The sequence below is a fragment of the Panthera pardus genome, unplaced genomic scaffold (assembly GCF_024362965.1).
Source record: "Panthera pardus isolate Hobbes unplaced genomic scaffold, ASM2436296v1 HiC_scaffold_24, whole genome shotgun sequence".
Lineage (NCBI taxonomy): Eukaryota > Metazoa > Chordata > Mammalia > Carnivora > Felidae > Panthera > Panthera pardus.
Genome location: NW_026526810.1, coordinates 75,134,543 through 75,156,019, shown reverse-complemented (window position 1 = coordinate 75,156,019; position 21,477 = coordinate 75,134,543). Strand labels below are relative to the sequence as shown.

The 21,477-nt window shown below is 37.5% G+C and overlaps 1 protein-coding gene across 9 annotated transcripts in view; it reads right to left on the bottom strand.

Moving 5' to 3' along the window:
* NPAS3 (neuronal PAS domain protein 3) overlaps positions 1-21,477 on the bottom strand; it is an 857,733-nt gene that overhangs the window by 582,874 nt on the left and 253,382 nt on the right. For 5 of the 9 annotated variants that reach the window (XM_053889336.1, XM_053889342.1, XM_053889337.1 and 2 more), the window contains 2 exons: positions 11,633-11,877; positions 11,471-11,521 (listed from right to left, as the gene is read on the bottom strand). In XM_053889336.1, coding sequence (XP_053745311.1) covers positions 11,471-11,521; positions 11,633-11,877 — 296 coding nt within the window. The remainder of the gene's footprint in view (positions 1-11,470; positions 11,522-11,632; positions 11,878-21,477) is intronic. The other 4 variants (XM_053889339.1, XM_053889341.1, XM_053889340.1 and 1 more) reach the window with 1 other exon arrangement.

Here is a 21,477-nt window from a genome sequence, read left to right as displayed (position 1 = left end):
TACCTTTAACATGATAAAAGTCCTAAAAAGGAATCCAACCATGCCTTTGGTAGTTTCTGTGTAAACTTAAGCCTCACAATGAAATGTAGGCTTACTGCAGTGTAAGACCAGCTGAATTCTCAGGCCAAGCTATGCCATTTTCTAGGCAAACTGAGGCCAAAGAAATGTTACTCATTAACAGTCACAAAATTTGTCCAACTACATTGCCCAAGAGCATCCTATTAGAAGACTCTGAAGACACATTAAAATGACTGAGATGATCAGTTTCCATCGTATTCACACATTTTGCTGGTTCCATTGGCCTCTCTTACATGCAAAGTACCTTTACTATAGGTTGTCAGAACTCCCTAGAAGAGTTCCTTTCTCTAAGTTCTATAAACTTTTCCAGCAGATGTTTGTGTGGCAAAAAATGTAGTGAGTCACAACAAGAAGGCACAGTCTGATTGCTTGCTAGATGTACATCACACGACAGCACAGGCTGAACACCTTGATACAGATTTTTCTGCAACTTTGGGAGCTCAGGGTCCATAGGAAAGACAATGAAGGGCACGTTCGGTCAGGTGTCAACCAAGAAAACATCACTGAACCCCTTTACACAAGGTCCTGCGTACGCCCAGAGTGAGGCTTACCTGCATCTACATCCTCATTTTCTATCACAGCTCTCTAGAACATACGGCATTTTACACATTTTGTTATGTGATCTTCATGTCTCTTTTCAAAATAAAAATGATAGCAATTTTGCTTTTATGCTAAAATTCTTGTAAAAGCCTGGATACTATTCATCTATTTTTATTGAAGAAAGCCAATATTTTAAAGTATTTATATAAAAGCCAAACTGTGTACACAGTCTGTTTTCATCATCAGTGCCGATATTCGACATGGCCTTATTTCCCAAACTGTAAAATTATATTGGAGCGATGTGCTTTAATTACAAAACATTACTGAAAAATATATTTTTAAGTCTCTGTACTGCTTTGGGAAGTGAGGACTATAATCTCCCAAATTTTCATTTCCTCCACTACTGTGAGTGGGGAGCACTTTGAGCACTCGCTCAACACCCAGTGATTGACAGTCTCAAGGGACAATGGCAGAAGACCACAGCAGTATTTCCCCATGATTGAGTTTTAGTACTTCAGTAACATGTTCACATTAGTAAGTGGGGAAAATTAAACTATACTATGCAGTGCAACCCTATTTTTCCACTTCATGTACACATGGTTTTGGAGGTAGTTATTTGTAGGCAGAATTGAACCTAATTCAGCTTTACCAATCTTACTCATTCTAATGTTCATAACATTGGATTTCTTATACACAAATCCCAAATTTCTTATTTCTAATGATCCCTGTAGCCAGATCATGCCTCAAGCCTTCATTTGAATCAGTAAAACACTTAACAAATTACGTAGGGAAATCAATCAGAACAATTATTTAACCGAACTGACCAGTTGTTTGATTAGGTAAGTCAAAATGGCTGAGCAACAGTCCCATGTAGACAAAGCTTTAATCATGTTTCTTTTTTAATAAGATCCTTCATCTATAGGAGACTCTGCATAGCCCCAGTTTGGATTGTTTACTACATTAAACTGAAAAAGCGAGCAAAAAAAAAAGCCAGGCTAAGCCAATGACTTAGCATGACTTTACACTTAGTTTTTCAGCAATGCACACTATACACAAAACAATATACATTCACGGAAACCCAGAAAACTGTTAACTATTACACCACTGGCTGGCATACAATTCAGTCATGCTGGCTATCGTAGGAAGAAGATTATACGCGCACATATTAGCTCTGAAGATGACAAAAACAAATCCAAAAATGTTTCATAAAGCATGTTACCAGCATTCATTGTCATCAATACACTTTTCAAACAAATCCAAGTTTCAACACTTTACAATCAGCAGTACGCTGCTTACCACCATGGGTTCTACAAAAAGTACCTAGGTCCCTTCCAGTTCTAAAGCTCTTCAAAGGGCTTGGCAAACTACAGCATACAGGTCAGATCCAGCCTGCTACCTGTCTCTATACAGCCCATAAACTTAGAACTGAAAAGCATTTTAAATAATTAAAAAAAAAAAAACTCAAGATTTCATGATATGCCAAAATTAGAATTCAGCATTCACAAATAAAGTTTTATTGAAATACAGGTGTACTCAGTCAGTTACGGACGGCCTGTGGCTGCCCTTGCACTCTAACAGTGGACTGGAGTAGCTGCAGCAGAGACCTCATGGCCCATAGAGGCTAAATTATTTACTATCTGGTCCGTCACAGAAAAAGCTTGCTGACCCCTGTCCTAGAGTCCGTTAACTAGTTTTTGTCTTGGCTTTCTAACTTCCCCTTTTGGACGATCGTTGAGCAGTGTGTGAAGACTAGACAGTGTTAACACTCATAATAACTTTCACTGAAGAAAAGAGTGAGAAAAACCAGAGCGTAAAACTTGCTCATGTGACTCCTTATTGATGGGAATCGGTCATTTATAAACTTTTTAAGCAAACTGTGTAAACGGTTCAATCAATTTTCTTTCTTCCATATCCTGATTGATATTGTAGTTGTCGGTTAATCACATTTCTTAAACAAGACAACCATTAATGAAGCCCTGGAGAAGGGTGAGCCTGTGAGAACTCAACAGTGACCAGTTGAAGAGGCAGGAAACTGGGAGAGAACAAGTTTCCATTTGGGTAGAGTTTTGGTTTTCTTACATTTCTGTCATTAGAGTAAATTATGGTGCATTTCTAAAAAAAATAATCTTTTTATTTTGGAATTATTTTAGATTTATAGAATAGCTGCAAAGTGAGTGCAGAGAGTTCCAATACACCCTCACACAGTCTCCCTTAATTTTAGCATTTAATGCCTTATTAAGGATTTGTTTCCATTCAACTATAACACCTTTGCCTTTGGATGGCCTCAAAATGTTTTGTGAATTGCAGTGTAATAGCATTTGATCTAAAAAGCGCTGGTCTCAACACATGGGCCATATATGTGCATATATGTTCATGTATAATGGGGAAAGAGGATATCGAAGGACAGCTGCTAACATGTGCTGAACTGAGAAAGATATGCTCTTTATTATGGAAGAAGATGCACTGAATTGGAATTCCAGGGGTCCAAATCCTAGCGCCAAGTTTGTTACTGACTTTGTTTATATCACTAACGTTCTCTATCATTTTTCTCAACACAAGTGTAGGAGGATTGAAACAGATGATCTGTATGATCTTTAAACCCCAAATTCTTTTGGCCTTCTGCTGCCCAGCCTCTGACATTCACTGACATATTATGGACCCAGAAAGGATGCGAAAAGCAGCAGTCAATCAGTATTCAAAGCCACATTAGTTTTACAGGTGGAGGTCACCACATGTTTATTAAGGCACAGCCAAGAGTTATGCACAGTATCTAGAAAGCTGTTTCTGAAAATTAAAGCCACAGTACAATTTCAATCATATAAAGCAGTCAGAGGTGACTCCTTCTTTGCTATACCCATGAAATATTGGTATCTGCAGAGTACTGAAACTTATATTGTGCTTTGCAAGAGGTGATAGGCTAACAAAAACATGTTAGGGAAGCCCAGCCCTAAAAACAGGGCACATACACTTCCAAATCCCAAATAACTAAGTACAATGTAGTATAAGGCAATGCCATGAGTTAAATATCACATTACCAAGAACCGGTAGACTTCTTAAAATAAGCTGAATGTGATATGGAATCTAAGTATGTCCCCTACAATTCTGTTAAGAGTAAAAAGCAAATAAAAAATATATCAAGTTTTAGATTTGTATTTTACCCATATCATATATTTGGCGCTTGGCTTATTTAATTTAAAACTTCATTGTGCGCTGCACTATTGTCCTCTTTTTTATTTATAATGATTGCATGTATGCAAATCTTGATACTCAACAGACAAAATCTTTTAAGAGAAGGAACTATGTCATACCTTTTTGAACCCAAGACACCAGGGAGACATGATACCTCCATGTAAAGGAAAATAAAGTAAAAGAGAAGGAAGGGGACGCCTGGGTGGCTCAGTCGGTTAAGTGTTTGACTCTGGATTTCAGCTCAGGTCATGTTCTCACAGTTTTTGAGTTCGAGCCATGCATCAAGTCCTGCATCAGGCTCTGCGCTAACAGTATGGAGCCTGCTTGGCATTCTTTCTCTCCTCCTCTCTCTGCCCCTCCCCAGCTTAAGTGTGCACTCTCTTTCTCTCTCTCAAAGTAAATAAATTTAAAGAGAGAGACAGACAGAGACAGAGACAGAGAGGGAGGGAGGGAGAAGGAAAACAGAAATACTAGCAGAACACGAAGAGTTAGAACATGTGGCTTTTGAAATTATTAATAAACAGCTTCAAAAAAACCTGACTCTCAGGAGAGTCTAATTTAAGACAATAATTACTAAATCCTTTCTCAGAAATTGGGGTTTGGGATTAGACAGTCAGTAATCATCCAGACCAAAAAATTCACAAAAAGGAAATTCAAATGAGAAACTGAGGTCTAGAGAGGCCTTTGTAACCCAGGTCACGTGGTTTATTTAGTTTTATTTATTTCTCAATAAATGGTAAATACCTCCAAGGACAGGACTCTGCCTTACACCTTCTCTATTATATGCCCCCACATTACCAGCAAAGGAGTCAGAGGACTTACCAAGAGAAAGTACTCAGATACTGGTCGAATGAACTTGAATTTATATACCCAAGACATGGGTTTCTTAAGAATATTGTTTTTAAGTGTCAATTCCTCAGCTTGTACATTACACGAGAGAAACAAGTTGGCAGGGGAAGGCAGCTGATCCCAGGCAAGGGGTACCAACCTCCTAGCTCCTACTCTATCCACTGTATTTCCCCCCTTGGTTTCACGCTATTCCCATCATTCTCCCTCCATTTTTCTTCCTTTCAGTCTTTTCTTTCTTCACTCTTTTCTTTCTTCATCCTAGCTTATGACTTAGACCCACCCACATTTTCCATCAGCATTATTCTGCTCACTAATAGCAATATCAAGATATGACTTGGTACTATATAATTTAATTTAAACACATGGTTGTGGCACCTGGGTGGCTCAGTTGGTTCAGTGTCCAACTCTGGATTTCAGCTCAGGTCATGCTCTCACTCTCATGGGATAGAGCCCCACATGGGGCTCTGTGCTGCCAGGGCAGAGCCTGCTTGGGATTCTGTCTCTCCCTCTCTCTCTGCCTCTCCCCTGCTTATGTGATTTCTCTCCCTCTCTCAAAAACAAATAAACAAAAATTTAAAAATAAAAACTCGGTTAAATACGTACTTTCCTGGGTACTGTAAATGGAGATAAAGACATGTATAAAACCCAGATTGTTCCCTCAAGTAGCTCACAGTCTGCATAGAGAGACAAGGATCATAAGAAAAGGATTATGAATGGATACTAAAGCAAGAGAAGACTGTCACAGTAACCTATTAGGAACAAATGACTACTGTTCTGGGGAAGGAGAGAAGATTTACCTAACAAAGTGACAGGTGAGCTGCGTTTTCAAAGGTGAACAAGAGTTCAGTAAAACGACAAGAAGGAAAAGGGCATTCTGGTTAGATGATAGGATGTACAAAGGCACAAACGTATGGTCTGAGGTATTCGGTACTGCTGGGGAAAAAGATGACGACGGCATATAGAGGGGCAGACCGCCGAATCCCGATGCGGGATGCAGAAGTACACGTACACTCTTTTAGCCACATTTCCAGAGGTGTCTGCCAAAACATTCTGTAAAAGAGGTGTTATGTTTTGGCTCATCCCTCTGACACCTTTGCCATCACCATGACAAGAACCTCTCCCAAATCTCTGCTGTCCCCTGACAGGGGGCAGACCAGAGCTGAACCCTGAGCACAGCCAGAGCTGTGGCACGAAGTAAACCACCCGGCTAAGCTCAGCCTAAATCTGCCAACCTCCAGAATGAACCACAGCAACAAGAGGAATAAAAGCTTTGTGGCGTGCCACTGTGACATTCGGACTGCTTGTTGCCCTGGCGATGACGGACTAGGACGCCTGAGTATGCACACATTCTCAGTCATCACTCTCACAAAGAGGCTTCTGCGGAATCAGTGTTTGGAGTGGAGGGTAATTCTGGATGCCCAACAGTGCCAGGTGCACTGAAGGTAATGGTGACTGAACTCTGACAGTGGCACATGTGAAGAAACCATCAGTGCTTTTGCATGCTTCATTCTGAAGGTGGACCAGAGTCCCCCTCCGCAGATAGCAAAGCTTCTCCTGAAAGAAATAGGAATCTGCACAAAATTATAGTCTCAGAGACTTCCTCTGCCATCACTAAGCCCTCATTTGTCAGAAAGCCCTTCATGCCCAGTTTCAGAGATGAGAATCCTAGGAAAGCATGGAGATATAAACAATGCCTGTCCTATGATGATGAAAATACAGTAAAAGCTTAGTTCTTAAATGAACTTCCTTCAGAAGTATTCCCTCCACTAGAAAGGAGAGCAGTATGTAATGAAAAAGTTCCCAGAAGCATACCTAAGAAAAGGCAATTATATCACATCATACTGCCATGTACTAGTAAAACCTGGCACTTGCTACCAAAATAAACAAGAGTGAACACTGGCAGCTCAGCTTTTGGTTGGCCCCTTTGGACTGAGGTGACTGAAACTCGAGACTAAAGCAGGGAGATGGGCCCCCAGTCTACTGAAGGTGGTGGAGGCGAGAACAGGAACCACACAAGAAGCAAGTCTCTATCTTGTCTCCTGCTCTCCTACCCCTACTGGAAGCTTCTGTTCAGAACCTAAGGGTTCAGTCTGGGCACTACCATTTTCCTGTGTAATAATAAAGAGCACCACAGACTGATGTACATGCTATACCCTGATTCTAAGAAATCGCATTTCACATTTTTTTTCAATAATGAGGAATAGGACACTTGCCCCCGAGTATGAATGTCAGTTGGTCGAAGTACACGTGTCCGTACACAGTAAAATGCCTGAACAGGAACTAGAAGACCTTTGGGAGCTGCTTAGACCAAGAAGAACAATCACTCAGTCTTGGATTCTCTACCTTCTATGGAAACAGACAGCATTTTAGAAAAATAGTTCTAAGTTTTGGGAACAACCAGTATTGTAGTAGTTCAGAGTTACTCTGAAGGATGTCACAGACTCAGCGGCTACACATGGCTGTTTCAAACCGAACCCTTAAACATGATTGCAAAAGTAACAGTCTGGTCTCTGGCTAAGGATAGATCACGTATTCCTTAAATAAGGACCTGCAGGCCTCTCCTCTCAGAAATATCCACCACTTAATTCACAGTAAGGGCCCGAAATAGTGAAGAAAATATGAAATATGAAAATTACTATGAAATAGTAATATATGAAATTTAGTATGAAATTTATAGTAAATATGAACTTTACTATAAAAATAGTAAAGTTCTTCCGTAACATGTTCAGTCAATTTCAATCACCAGTTGTCTTGCAGTATTTTTCAACCATTTCCTTCCGAAGGCTAAAAATGTCTTCTATTTTACATATTTGAGCATTGTCGCCTGTCACACACATACACAAATTGTTGTTTAAAAGCTGCCATGTTCAAATTGAAGTAAGACTTATGCTTACAGTGGTAAATATTCCTGGATTAATAGAGTTGTAGCAGACACACACCGAAAATTGACTGAAGTCTGTGGTATTAAAAAGACAGAAAATTTATCTAGTTTTAGCAAATGTCAAATCACCAGCTATTGCTTTTAAGATTAATAAAAGATGTAATGGTTTCTAGATAGCCTCTAAATAGAGATTACTATGAATGGAGAGGTGATTTACCAACAGTCACCACAATGAGATTTCTTTAAAGGTTACAATCATCAGTTATTTAGCTGAAACACTGCTGAGAATGCCTGGTCATTTCTTGAATAATGCATAATGTTCATTGTAGATTTGATCTGTATTATAACAATACAGATATTTCTAAAATCATGGAAAAAACTATCTGTTACCTTCCAATTGCTTAACATATCATTTCCATGAAGTAATTGACTCGGGACATATTACACACTGTCACCTGAGTGTTCTTTCTGCAAGCATAACTTGTAATAATCTATACAGAATGGGCATCACAAAACAAACTCATCAACCTTTATAGACATTTAAGAAAAGATGTGATGAATACAGGGCAGAGTGAAGGACCTTTCTGAAGCAGTAAATTAAAATGATTAAATTTCTATATAGTTGTGTGGGACAAATTTAAATTTAAGCTTTGAAATTTAATTATTAACATGAACAACTCATCACATTAAAAAAAAAAAAAAAAGCATTGCCTGCATCGTGTAAGTACTTTTCATATAAATTTCCAAACGCCTTTAGGTTTATTCAAGAGACTGCTTGGAGAAGCACAAAGTCTAATGTCTATCGTTTTATTGTTGGATTATGAACTGCACTTCACATGATGCTGCAGGCTATTTATATAAGCTTGTTTATCCACATGAACTTCTTCAAGGGCACAACACAGAAGACCTTAATAAATTAAAATGAATTTCTTTTGATGTTGTTTCATGAATGTTTGATCAGAATGAGGAACAGGTTTGCATTAAAGAATGAGAGTAGAGCAATAAAGTATACACATACTGTACAGCAGAACCAATTCACAGAAAGTGTCCACTGCATTCCTAGCAACTTTTGAGAGCCAGAGTCAACTGGATAGAGTCACTATGCTTCACACCTTCACTATCATCAGTTTACTGATAGTGGGAGTACACATGTACTGAATTGGATGTTCTGCCATTATCTGGATGGAATTCTCAAAATAATAAAATCTCTTATCTCCTTCCAGACTCTTAAATATCCACCCTAACCTCCCCATTTTTCTCCTTGACATCAGTATGTCCTTTCATAGACTGAAATGCCCACGAGAGCAGAGACCATATTTTATTGTTTTTTATCCATCTTGATCATGAGTAGTTTAGAGTTTGACTGACTGAAGTCCATAAAGTAAAAATGAATGATCAGTCACAGTCAGAAGCTGAGAGAATTCTCACCTGGCATGCTTGATAAAGGGGATGCAAATCAAATAAAATTTCTAGAAACGATATGATGTGATAGAGCACTAGACAGAAAGGTGAAACAATGGAATCTAGCTTAAGATCTGCTAATACTTAACTGTAAACTGTTTCTGTAACATTTCCCTGCTCTACATATGAGGGCATGGTTTTACATGAGCTGTAGTTTTGCATCTCTACAAGGTCATGATTCCAAAAGTAAGCAAGGGGAGGGTGCCTGGGTGGCTCAGTCAGTTAGGCTCCAACTTCCTCTCAGGTCATGATCTCGTGGTCCGTGAGTTTGTGCCCCATATGGAGTTCTGTGCTGACACTGTGGAGCCTGGAGTCTGCTTCAGATTCTGTGCCTCCCTCTCTCTCTGCCCCTCCCCCACTTGAGCTTGGTCTCTCTCTCTCTCTGTCTCAAAAATAAACATTAAAATTTAAAAAAATAAAATAAAATAAAAGTAAGCAAGGTTATCACATTGCAGAATAATGGACAAACCATGGAACCACTTTTTACTTTGGTAACCACCACTACCAAGGCAGCCTATAAACTGCCAGCTCCTTTAAAAAAGAGAAAAATGGAGGTGTGCCTGGATGGCTCAGTTGGTTAAGTAACCAACTCTTCATTTCAGCTCAGGTTATGATCTCACAGCTCCTGAGTTCGAGCTTGACATTGGGCTCTGCACCAGCAGTGTGAAGCCTGCTTGCGATTCTCTCCCTCTCTCTCTCTCTCTCTCTCTCTCTCTCCCTCTCCCTCTCTCTCTCTCTCTCCTCCCCATCCCTCCCTCCCCCCCCTTCTCCCACTCAGTAGCTCTCTAGTTCTCTTTCAAAATAAATAAATAAGTGGTAATAAAAAGATAACTGTGCTAAACAACCTCATACAAGTTCAGTCCCTTAATCAGTCCATTTCAAAGCGAAGAATAAGGACGTATTTTGTACATTCTGTGACTTCTACCCTGTTGCACCTACCCTTTCATCTTATATGATTTGGAATAAACATGAAAGCAGTCTAATGAACAAACTCTTATGGATACAGTATATTTACTAAGATTACATTCACATCTTCAGCTTGGGAAAATTTGCCACAACTTTAGCATCTGGAACACAGATTGATATATTACCAAGCTGACATCTACATTTTTAAGAGGAGAAGGGCTGAAAAGGGACAGCATGAATGTGCCTTAGTTTGTCCATACTATGCTATGTTACACTGACATCCAGCCCTTGACAGCTAACTCTGTTCTATGTTCTCAGCTTCTGAATGCCATTCTTACACTCTAGAGAGATAATCTGTGAACTATGGCTTGTGGGCCAAATCTGGGGGCAGCTGCCTATTTTGTTACACATGGTTTTATTAGAGCACAGCCACACCCTGCTGTTTACAGATTGTCTATGGCTGAGTTCGTGCTACTGTGGCACAGTTCAGAGCCCCTCAAAGCCTAAGCCTGTATATTTCCTATATAGTCATTACAGAAAATATTTGCCCTGCTCTAGAGGAAAATAGCATCTAGAATTTAAATTCTGATTTTCCTTCTCTCGTAAGCGTAAGAAACATTGCAAGTACCAATGGCAGAGATATAACCAGATTTACACATGCATGGATACACATATGATGACACTTCTAAGCACACAATTGTAAATAGTCATTGCTTTGGATCCTTCATTTTAATCTGTATCCTCTGTATCCTCTAAGAGGTCAGGGCTCCCTATTAGAACCCTTTCAATTCCTACAAAATTCCTACAAAAGCCATGAGCACAGGGACTTCAAAGGTCACTGTCAAGGTGTCATCACTTAACAAAAGAACCTAATTCCTCTCCCAGAGTTGCCCACAATTTTCCCAATTATCCAGCTTATGCCCACCAAGGGTCTAGAGACAAGGTTAGAGCACAAGAAACTAGCAGATCCCTTAAGTCCTAAGCCTTGAATAACACATCGTTTAAGACAGAGAATCAATGGCCAATATCACATATACATCAATAAAGATACGCATGCATATTCACATGCTAAACATGCTATAAATTACTAGAAATTTCACTAACACGTAAGAAATACCTCTCTTGCATATCAGAATGAAGAAGGCCTAAAATCTTTCATTAGTGAGTTTTAAGAGTGACTGCACCAAGGATCGGGAGGACAAACATAGGTTTAGATTTACAAATCTTGGGCATTATGTATGGCAACTTGAAACATTAACATGAATTATTTGTTTTATTAGTCAATAAAGTCATTACTCAAAATGCCTACTACAGTTGGGCTCAGCTTCCTTCCTTTCTTTGGTTACTAAAGACAGAAGATATTAGTTCCACCCTTTAACAAATATTCTTGTACTCCACCCATCAGTAATAATTTGCATGAATTAGCATAACGCAAATTGAACCCAAGAAGCATTTTAATGTAAGTCATTTCATTCTCCTTTCTCTGAAGCCTTGCATCAAGTGATAGAATATTTAGGCTGACAGACGTTTTGAAAATAAAAAAGAAATAGAAGAGGTTTATTTCACCTTCACATGGTGTCTTTCTCATGCAGAGTTCAGATTTCCACATTTGTATCCCTTTAAAGGATTTGATATGCAGGAAAAGAAGAAAGGATGATGGTAAACATTTCATCTTAGAGACACCTATCGACCACCATATTCCAGAACAAACAGGGGCTTAAAACTTACCTTTTACTGATGTGTTAGGTGGAGGGCCTTCCATTCGCAAGTTCCACGGAGGGTCCCCTTGGTTAGCAAAGTCCCTCATTTTCAGATAGCTAATTGTAAGTCGAATGATAGATGCCTTGTCAAGCTGGCTAGTGATGGCTGCAGGAAGAGGCAACAACTTGGCCAATTCATAGAACTCAAAATTTTCTTTTCCCCGGCGGGAGCGAGCAGCATCTCGGGATTTCTCCTTTCTCAATGCTTGTAAACTGAAATCAAAGGAGTGAAAAAGTGTCATTTAAAACGTGTGGTTCTGACATCAGGTAGAAATTGTTTCCTTTTCATTTCCTTCTTCCCCCAGCAAAAATCTACCAAAATCTTCTTTCAAATCCAAGGGCCATAATAAAATGATTTCTAGACAATGTTCACTAAAACCAAAAATTCTACCTCTGGATTTAAACTTACATGCGGTAATAACAGCAAATAAACTTACAGGCAGTAATAACAATAGCTTGCTTGTTAGGTTTTTCCCTTTAATTGGCCATGCATTGAGATACATTCTTTGTTTCTAAGACATAAGATTTACAGGTAATACTTGGTGTTATCAGCTATAAGCAGCAGAAAAGATGAGGCTAGTATTCATATATTTATTCTCAGGCTAATGATTTTGTTCATTTAATTGTTATCACTGTGAGATTTTAAGGCACCAAAAGCACCTTTACTTCAATTATCATCATGGGGAACAAAGGGTAAACATCAACATTTTATTTGTTGATTCTATGAAGTGTGTTTATGTGCCTCTAGCCCTCAATAAGGATCATGATCTTAAGTCAGATAAACATCACACTGAAAATGAAGATTTCAATATACTTATAAATATGTTGATAATTGGTTGATAAGAGAAAACTTTAATTCTTTATGAATGACTGCACATTAGTAGATGGATAGATTCTCTAAGATACTAGAGAATAAAATGCATTGCCTGGAGAAGTCAAACTTTAAGATAATATAAATTTAATGTTGAAAGATAAAGCCCTGTATGGGTTATTAAAATTTATAAACATTATAGACATATTACTTCACAGAAAAGGCAACAGGTGGGATCCAGCATTTTCCTTTAACTATTCATGTGCATTTCTGTTTGAAGTTTGCTCACATTGCTGAGGGCAGAATCTGGCACAACTGAAGTTGTGTTTGAGCATCTGACAGAATTCCACCTGTTCTGAATGGCTCTGTTTTGTGTCTGACAAGAAATAAAATCAAAATAAGACCCTGATGATAAGTAATTGGGCAATATTTACAGTATCAAGGTACTATTAAAATCATTTGTAAGTATCCATTTCATTGAACTCCAAAGGCATTTTAAATCTTTGAACCTAGCTTTCTGGTTTCCCATTATAAAATAACCAGAAAGAGAGAAACAAGCAAGGAAGCAAGACCAGAGCAATCGATCAAAATGAGCTCAGCAGTGTAGCTCTGATATCCATTAGTATAATATGGACAAGAACATTTCATATTACATTATAGCGTACCTGATGGTGTTCGTGGTAGAAACACTTTACTCACTGCAGACACTCTGAATATCTTATTGAGTATCTACATAATTTAAGTAATGCCATCACACCCTGATCAAATACTCACTAAGCCAACAACCCCACCAGTTTCACAAATATTCTACATTAGCTAACCAACCTATTTCTCACAACTAGACAAGTTAACGTTACTGTTTTCAGAGTCACGGCAGTCTCAGATGAAAACCTTTGTCCCGTAATGTCTCAGGTGATAACCTCCGGGAGAAACATTGCTAATTCACAAGGGAAAAGCATGGCATGCCACTTGTTTCCCCAAATCATGGCTGGCCTTTACATGATTGTACTAATTGGCAATTTTGGCTTGTTGAAAATTGTGTAAATAAAGTGAGAGATGCCTTACAATCTGATAAAGTGTAAGTATACCCAGGATCTGGGTTGACATCTTAGGGCAAAAGAACCATTCATGCCCCTCCCTTTATGTAATAAAAGCAATCTATCTAACACCACTTAGGTCAGCTGTGCCCAAAGAACTAGGTCTTTTGAGATGTCTTCTCTACCTCTTGTAAAGTGCAGTGGTTCAAGTTCAGCACTTTGCTCTTTTTGTGTTCTTGTAATCAAATAGTACTCCAGAAGGTGGGCTCAACTTACAACTGTTGTTGTTCAGTAAGTGACTATGATGGAGCACTAGAGCAGAGGTTGTAAACTGAAGGGCCCCTGGGGTTAAGGCAGGGAATGTCAATGAGTGAAGAGGCCTGATGGCAACTGTGGGGCAGGAGAGGACAACAGCGCAGGCACACACAGTCTCAGTGGACTGCTGCTCTGGAGGAGGGCGCACCTGCTGTCGTCAGATTCCCAGTATTGTTGTTTCTAGAGAACAAAATCTCAATTTTTATATAGCATTTCCAATCTTATGTTATGTTTTAATTTTATGTTAACCAATTAAAGTTTTAAAAAATAATGCAAGCCTAATAAAACCTGTCATTTGGTCAGTAAATGAGGAGGGATACAGTTTACAATTGGATAAGAATTTGGGAGGCCAATTTTGAAAGGCACTTTTACATGGATGTTCTATGTGACTTTCCCTTTATACATGTCACTCAAAGCATCACAAATAGGCTCATCTGTTATCTCATTAACATGACTAATTTTCATACCAGGAATTTCTTTGTTTGACTGAAACAAGTAGAACATGAGGCCATTATCCTGAAATTGCTATTATTGCATAGGCTTAGCAATAGTTTAAGGAAAGAATCTAATTCTATGGGGGTAGGTGGTAAGAAAAAACCAAGATCACAGGGAACAACTCAATGGACTCCAAAGGTAGAAGACAAATGGCTTCTTATTTCCACTCCAGAAAGGGGAATGCATAGACATTAATGCCTTCAGAAACTCTGCCCAAACACTGTCCTCTGATATTTATCTAAAATACCACTGGGCCAAACTTACTTCATGTGTTCCCGACCCACCTTCTTGTTTTTCTCCTCTCCTCCCCTACACATTTTTTTTGTGTTTTTGTGTGTGTGTGTGTGTGTGTTTTTAATTTTTTTTTTAACTCAAACACTCTGTGTTACCCTACTCGAGTAACTGTCCTGGCCATAATCTTAATAACAAAGGGTTTTTCATTATACAGACCTCACAGTTCAGAAGTCTTTCAGAATGACAGCACTGTATCTATAATAAGTAGTAATTGGCTTTAAGGGCAACAGCAATAAAATGCAGTCAAAGGATTACAAAGGTCATAGAGATGTTGATAGAATAGATTAAGCTAAAGATGTGTAGACAATGACTCAGACTGTAGATTAATCTTATGCCTGCTTTTGGGAAGTACAGCTTAGTTGTAAGCAATTCTCAAATAGAATTAAAGACTACATTAAAACGTAAAATAAACTATGTGTTTGCACATTCTGTTCTAAACCAAAAATTATGGTTGTATTTCTACAATACCAAAGAAAGACAGGAAATCACGAATATAACATTATGATCCTGATCTGTGCCATAAAAAAATGATTAAACTTCAGATCAACAAGAAATGACTCCCAAACTTCCCACTGCTCTGACGTTCTTCCACCTAGTCTTTGGGTAACTTTGGAAAAGGAGACTCTTCCTTGATCCTCAGCAAATCAAAATTTCAGTTCTCTTTGATGACAATCTTATCATCCTCACCAATAATTACCAAAAACCAAACAACAAAATCAGCAATTTCAGAAGATATATATATATATATATACACACACGTGTTTTTTATTTAATTAATTTATTTATTTATTTATTTATTTATTTATTTATTTATTTATTTATAAGTAAATCTAGAAGTACTTTGCAAACTGTGTATATATTTGGGGGAAGATAGTAAATGATTTTCAGATTCTCCAAAGGGCTTCTTCACCCAACCAAAAGGATAATACTCTAGAATCTAGAATTTCCTCTTATAAAATTTGTAAAGTTAGACTCTCCACTCTTATTGTCATTGATGTTACCATAATTAACTTTCCTAAACAACACTGTTGGCATAATGCATGTTTCTGCTTAATGCTTGGCAAAAAATTTTCCATGTTTCTGAAGATATACCTTTAACCATAGGTAACAAGCCATCAAAAAATTACTAGTAATGAAGATTTAGAGGACAATGCTTATTGAATGTAATTTTTTTAATCCTCTCATATATTTTAAGTTCCCTGGCAAGTTTTCTGGCAAAAGTCCTGATGAAGGAATTATAAGACCCATCCTAGCCATTCACAAGCATTGTGATTTTCAGTAACAAATCTGAGCCTCAATGTTATTATTTTACAACATGAGGATGGCCAAGAAATCTCCTGGACCAGTGCAGTGGCTCATATGATAGTTTACCATTTACTACCATGGAAACTATGAATCAGTGAACCTCTTAGATAATTCTAGATTTTACGAATTAAGATAGTTTATGAACTCTAAATGGGGCAGAGAGCACTTGAGAGTTTTACAACAAAGAAAAATTTTAAGAAGTTGCAAAGATTAGGAATGCTGACAGTATAGTCAACCCATCTGAAAACTTTCTTGGAAACCACAGAGATTAGGAGTGAGGGTTCTGCTGCCAAGCTGTGGGTATTGGCACCAACTTACAACTACCATGTCGGCAACCTTCACTAGGTGTCTCAGCCTCCTTAGGCCTCAGTTTCCTCCTGTGGAAAATGGATGTGATAATTTTATCTACTTCATAATATTCATGAGAGTAATTGAGCCAATATATGTAAAGTACAAAATGCCTGTCATGTGGTAAACAGTATCTAAGTAACAACTATTAGCATAATAATCATGAAACTTTTTTTTAATCATAAAACTTATCTAGAGGAAAAAAACCCAACTGTTTGAATCCTAGTGCCCCATCTGATTACTATAGTATTTCTCTCTCCATAATTCTTTATAAGTTTATTTGACCAGGCTTCCTTTATACATCTTACAGTGTCTCTAATTCTAAACTGTTGGCTTTTTTCATTTCTCCTCTCGAACTCCATTCTCTATTGTCACTTAGGACCTTCACTTAGTAATTTCCCATGTAGTGACTGTAGAAATCAAACCAACGGGAATAAAACCAAAGGCCTAACTTTTCCTTGATGACAACCCTAAAACTGCCTATTAAACTCCTTTCGTGTTTTCTCAGATCATGATTATCACTTTAAGCTCTGTTTGATGCCTCTCTCAGCATGTCTTCCACACTAGTAAAAAGTAGAGGTTAAATTTAAACGCATGGATTATGGAACCCGCGTACCTGTATTTAAATCTCAGTTCTATAACTTAACTGATTATGTAAACTTGAGCAATTTACTTCATCTTCTGCCTCAGTTTCTTTCATCTGTGAAATGGGGTGATAGTACTATATGCTTCATAAGGTTCTTGTTGAAATTAAACTAAATGGGTTAATTATTGTAAAATACTTAAATGGTACCTGACACACAGTATTACTATATAAGATATATTAAAATAAAACCTAAACTTGGGGCGCCTGGGTGGCTCAGTCGGTTGAGCATCCGACTTCGGCTCAGGTCATGATCTCACAGTTCGTGGGTTCAAGCCCCGCTTCGGGCTCTGTGCTGACAGCTCAGAGCCTGGAGCCTGTTTCAGATTCTGTGTCTCCCTGTCTCTCTGCCCCTCCCCTGTTTGCGCTCTGTCTCTGTCTCAAGAATAAATAAACATTAGAAAAATAAAAAAAAAAAACCTTTAAAATAAAACCTAAACTTGCTTCACACTGATTGTTCTATGCTTTGAGGTCCACAACACTCATTTACAATGTACACACTGTGTCATCAGTATGATTTCTACTCACTGGTTATGACATATCACATTGTATACTTAAAGCAAAATATAACTCCTTTATTGCAAAGATATTGCTTTTTCACTATAGTCTTCCTTATACCTTAGTCTATCGGCTGTATACCACAGGTTTATTTAATGAGTTTTCAAGTAAAATATGTATTTCATTGATGAATGATTCAAGGTTCACAAATCAAAGATTTTTTTACTAGAAGAAGTAAGTGAGCATTTTTTTAGTTCACTAAACTAGAAAAAATGGCATTCAATTGCAAGACAAGCAACTATGCTTATATACAAAAAAAAAAAAAAAAAAAAAAAAAAAAAAAGAATATCCAAACAGTTAAGAGAATGAATTACTCAGGAGAATTCTGAGAACTTCAGTAAAAAAAAAAACTTCAAAATTTCAATGATCCTTATTAGTCAAAACAATTTTATGAGTACTCTGGGAGAAAGGCGATCTTTCAAAATAGCTTTCAAAATCTCACAAATCTAGAAAGCTCTCCTTGATGTCAAACAAAACCCCAAATCCAGGACCATGGAGAGCTCACCCAGATTGCCTGGGTGAGTGGGGAGAAATGTCAAAGTGCCAGCAGCATTTGCTGCTTTAGCTTCCATACTGGGGGCAAGGCCAAATCAAATTCTGCTGGAGACAAAACAAGCAAAAGGTAACAACTGAAAAAAAAAAAGTAAAAAGTTAAAGAACAGGCACTGCCACTATAACAAAGCCAGTATTATGAAATTGACTCAGTATTTGCAATCTCTCTAAAGCTGCCACGGAACTGGATAAAGATGTCAATTATTTATTGGGCCACTTGTCCATGGCAGAAAAAAAAAAAAAAAAAAAACAGATAACTTTGGACTTGATGACTCACTAAATTAAAAGAGGTAAGTTATCCTTTGTGGCTTATCAAATTTAGCTTTGCAAAATTGATTACTTTGATTTCCTACTTCACAGAAATAGTTATGATGATTATGGAAATAATATAGCTGGAGATCTACAGAGGATAACAAGGAGCAAAGATAATAATTGTCACAGAGGAACAACAAAATTAAGTCAACTTAATCAAATGTTTCTTCCTCTCCTATTCTTCATAGCCAGATTTTTATCATTTCTTTTTATATAATTTATAATTGTATTTGTGGAACAGTTCCTGATATGAACATTATCAATAGATTCACATGATCTCTACATGAAAATCTTCTCTAGGCTTCAATTTTAACACCTTCATGTAAGCTTTTTGAATACAATGACCAGTCTCTATAAAACAACACAGCAGATTTTGGTCTTCGAACAGTAGGCCAAAGGATAGAGTTAGAACCACTTTAAATTTTGCCTTTTTAAAAAGTACTTCTAAGAAGGCAGAAAGGCAGGTTTTTATGGATTTTCCTACTTGTTTTGCTTAGGAGAACCCAGCACTCCAGACTTCTACTATTTATCAATTAATCTGGCATGCAGCCTCAAAAGAAGAAGGTCGACCTGTATTAAAAATGCAGCCATCAAAAATTCATCAAAGGTTTCAGCATTTTAACTCATGAACCTTTGAACACCTGCATACTTGTCAGATCTCTGGTCATAGTTAACAGTGAAATCTATAGTGACTCCAATACCTACTCCTGGCCTGACATGAGCAGAATGAGGAGGATTCCCAGGGAAAAAGTAAAGATTCTATAAACACTGCTTGCCCTTCTTTCATTACTTTCAATAAAACAGCCCAACACACATTGGCATCACATAGAGTTCAAAGTCAATCAAATCAACCTACTGCAAAGAAAAAAAAAATCTCTCAGTATTTTTCCACATCATTGTAAATATTGGCTTTCTTACAAGGCAATATAATTGAGAAATGCATAAACAACTATTATCTAGTAGGATTATGCACTGCATAGCTCACAAATTGGAGTCTTTTAATGTTCTCCAAGAAAAGGTAACAATTTCAAAAACCTTCCTTTAACGTGTGAAGAAAACAGTATAGTGCATGCTGGAAGTTAAAACTGGAACCTTCAAGTTCAAGGTAAGAACTCTGCTGCTTAACTAATGCACTGCTCATAGCTGTCATCATTAATTTATGTTAGCCTCTGTAAACATCAAGAGTATAATAGGCCAATTTCACAACTAAATATAGATGCACATTTTGCCCTTATATAAATGGCAGATTGCTGCTGTAGATCATTGCTGCAGCAACACGTCAGTAAAGATGCACTGTTTGATGGTCTGATGCTCACACAATATATAAAACCAGTTGTAATGGTTGTTTGGAAGCAAAGTGTAACATAGCAGCAAAATTTCATTTGTTCCACAAACTCAGGATATATTAAGCTTGGCTGACAAAGACTGTTTGATGTGCTAAATCAGTTTGACCTTCATTCTTGCTTTATTTTTCTCATTTAACATGTGAAATGACCATTATTTTTCCCCATGTAAGAAATATGAAATTGACTGCTTTAAAAAAGTGTCAAAAACATCGGCAACTGCTAACATTTGATAAAGTATCAAAGTTAAGATGCATCCTTAAAATTTTTCACTAAGATATATTCTCATTGAATAATCATGACCTATTTTTGACTTGTAATAAAATAGATCAAAAGAGTAATTAGAGCCATTCAACTGAATGCCTTCCCTCATCTTCAGAAAATGCCTTGTGTATGTTTGAACTTAATAATTAAATTAATTGGTTTTAGCCAATGAGCGTTTTTATTCTTAACACTTTAAATAAGAGGATTTAATTCCAGAATGAGTCATTAGAATAGCAATAAAGAAAGCTGAGAGGTCTGCACAATCCTTTTCAACCAATGTTCACCTTGATTCAAATAATCCTTGAATGAACCACAGCAAGACCAAACTATTCATTGTATGCTTTGGTGTCTGCCAAAAACCTCATGAATCAAAGTGTTTTGTTCTTCATTTTCCCCCAGAACTTTAAGCTGTACAACTGGCAGTTCCATAATAATGGAAAAACCGCAGCTTTATCAAGTAATTTCTCTCCACCCAATAAAGAGCACTTTACCTTGGAGCAACTTGTATATTTCACACCTTAAATTTCTATTTACCAAATCAGCTAATCACTTCACAATTGAACTCAGAACAAAAAAAAATTATCAATTAAAGTGGTTGAAACTCCTGCAAATTATCATTTAGGAATGAAGTAATTGCTTTCATCAGGGCAGAAAAGCCCGCCAGAACAGAAATGTCACTTTAGATTAGTGTTCTCACTCCTGAAGCTATGGATGACACAGCTGATATAAGACTAAATGCCAAGACCAATCAATTGCTTTTGTGGCTCTGCTCTGAGCTGCTGTAAAAGGGGCCATTTTCTAGGATCTACTCTTCATTATAGTAAATGCTATCTCCTTGGTAACATAATTCCATTTCTCATAAATTCTGTCTGAGAGCATTGTCCTAACAATGGATGTTTGTGGAAAAGAATGCTGTTGGTTTAATGCACAGAATTAAGTGTGAATGGCTGTCAAACTGCTATAGTTTACTAGTTCTTAAACATAAATTGAAGTCTTATACATTAAAAAGAATTCTTGGGGAGAAATGAATGTCCTGAACAAGGGTAAGATATCGTATTTGAAGGCTCTGTGCTGCCGGTTTAGAATTTTGACTATTCTAGTATTTATCTGTCCTGTACATTAAATCGGTCAGCTCACACCAGAGGTGGGTGAACACTTCACTTACTTTCTCAGCAGTGTAGTTTGCAAATGTGAAACCTCAGAAGCAAATATGGACTCATTAGGCAACTGCATGCGATTTGTGAATAGCCACAACTGTGCTAAAAAGAAAAAAAAAAGTGTTCTTTGAGCTGAGCCCTTCCTGGAAAGCATCCAGATCTTAATTTGTATTGTTCATCCTCCTGAAGTTACAAGAATCTGGATTGCAGGCTCCAATTAAAAGGAAATTGAAGAAGCTAATATAGTGAGAAAGCAGCAATTCCCTGCACTGTTCCCTTCAGGTCCGAAGTTTAGAAAGAGATTCAGCATCACGGGTCTTTGCCCAACATGGGATAAAGGCTTTCTCATCCTGGTGAGCACACATGTGTAACTTCCATT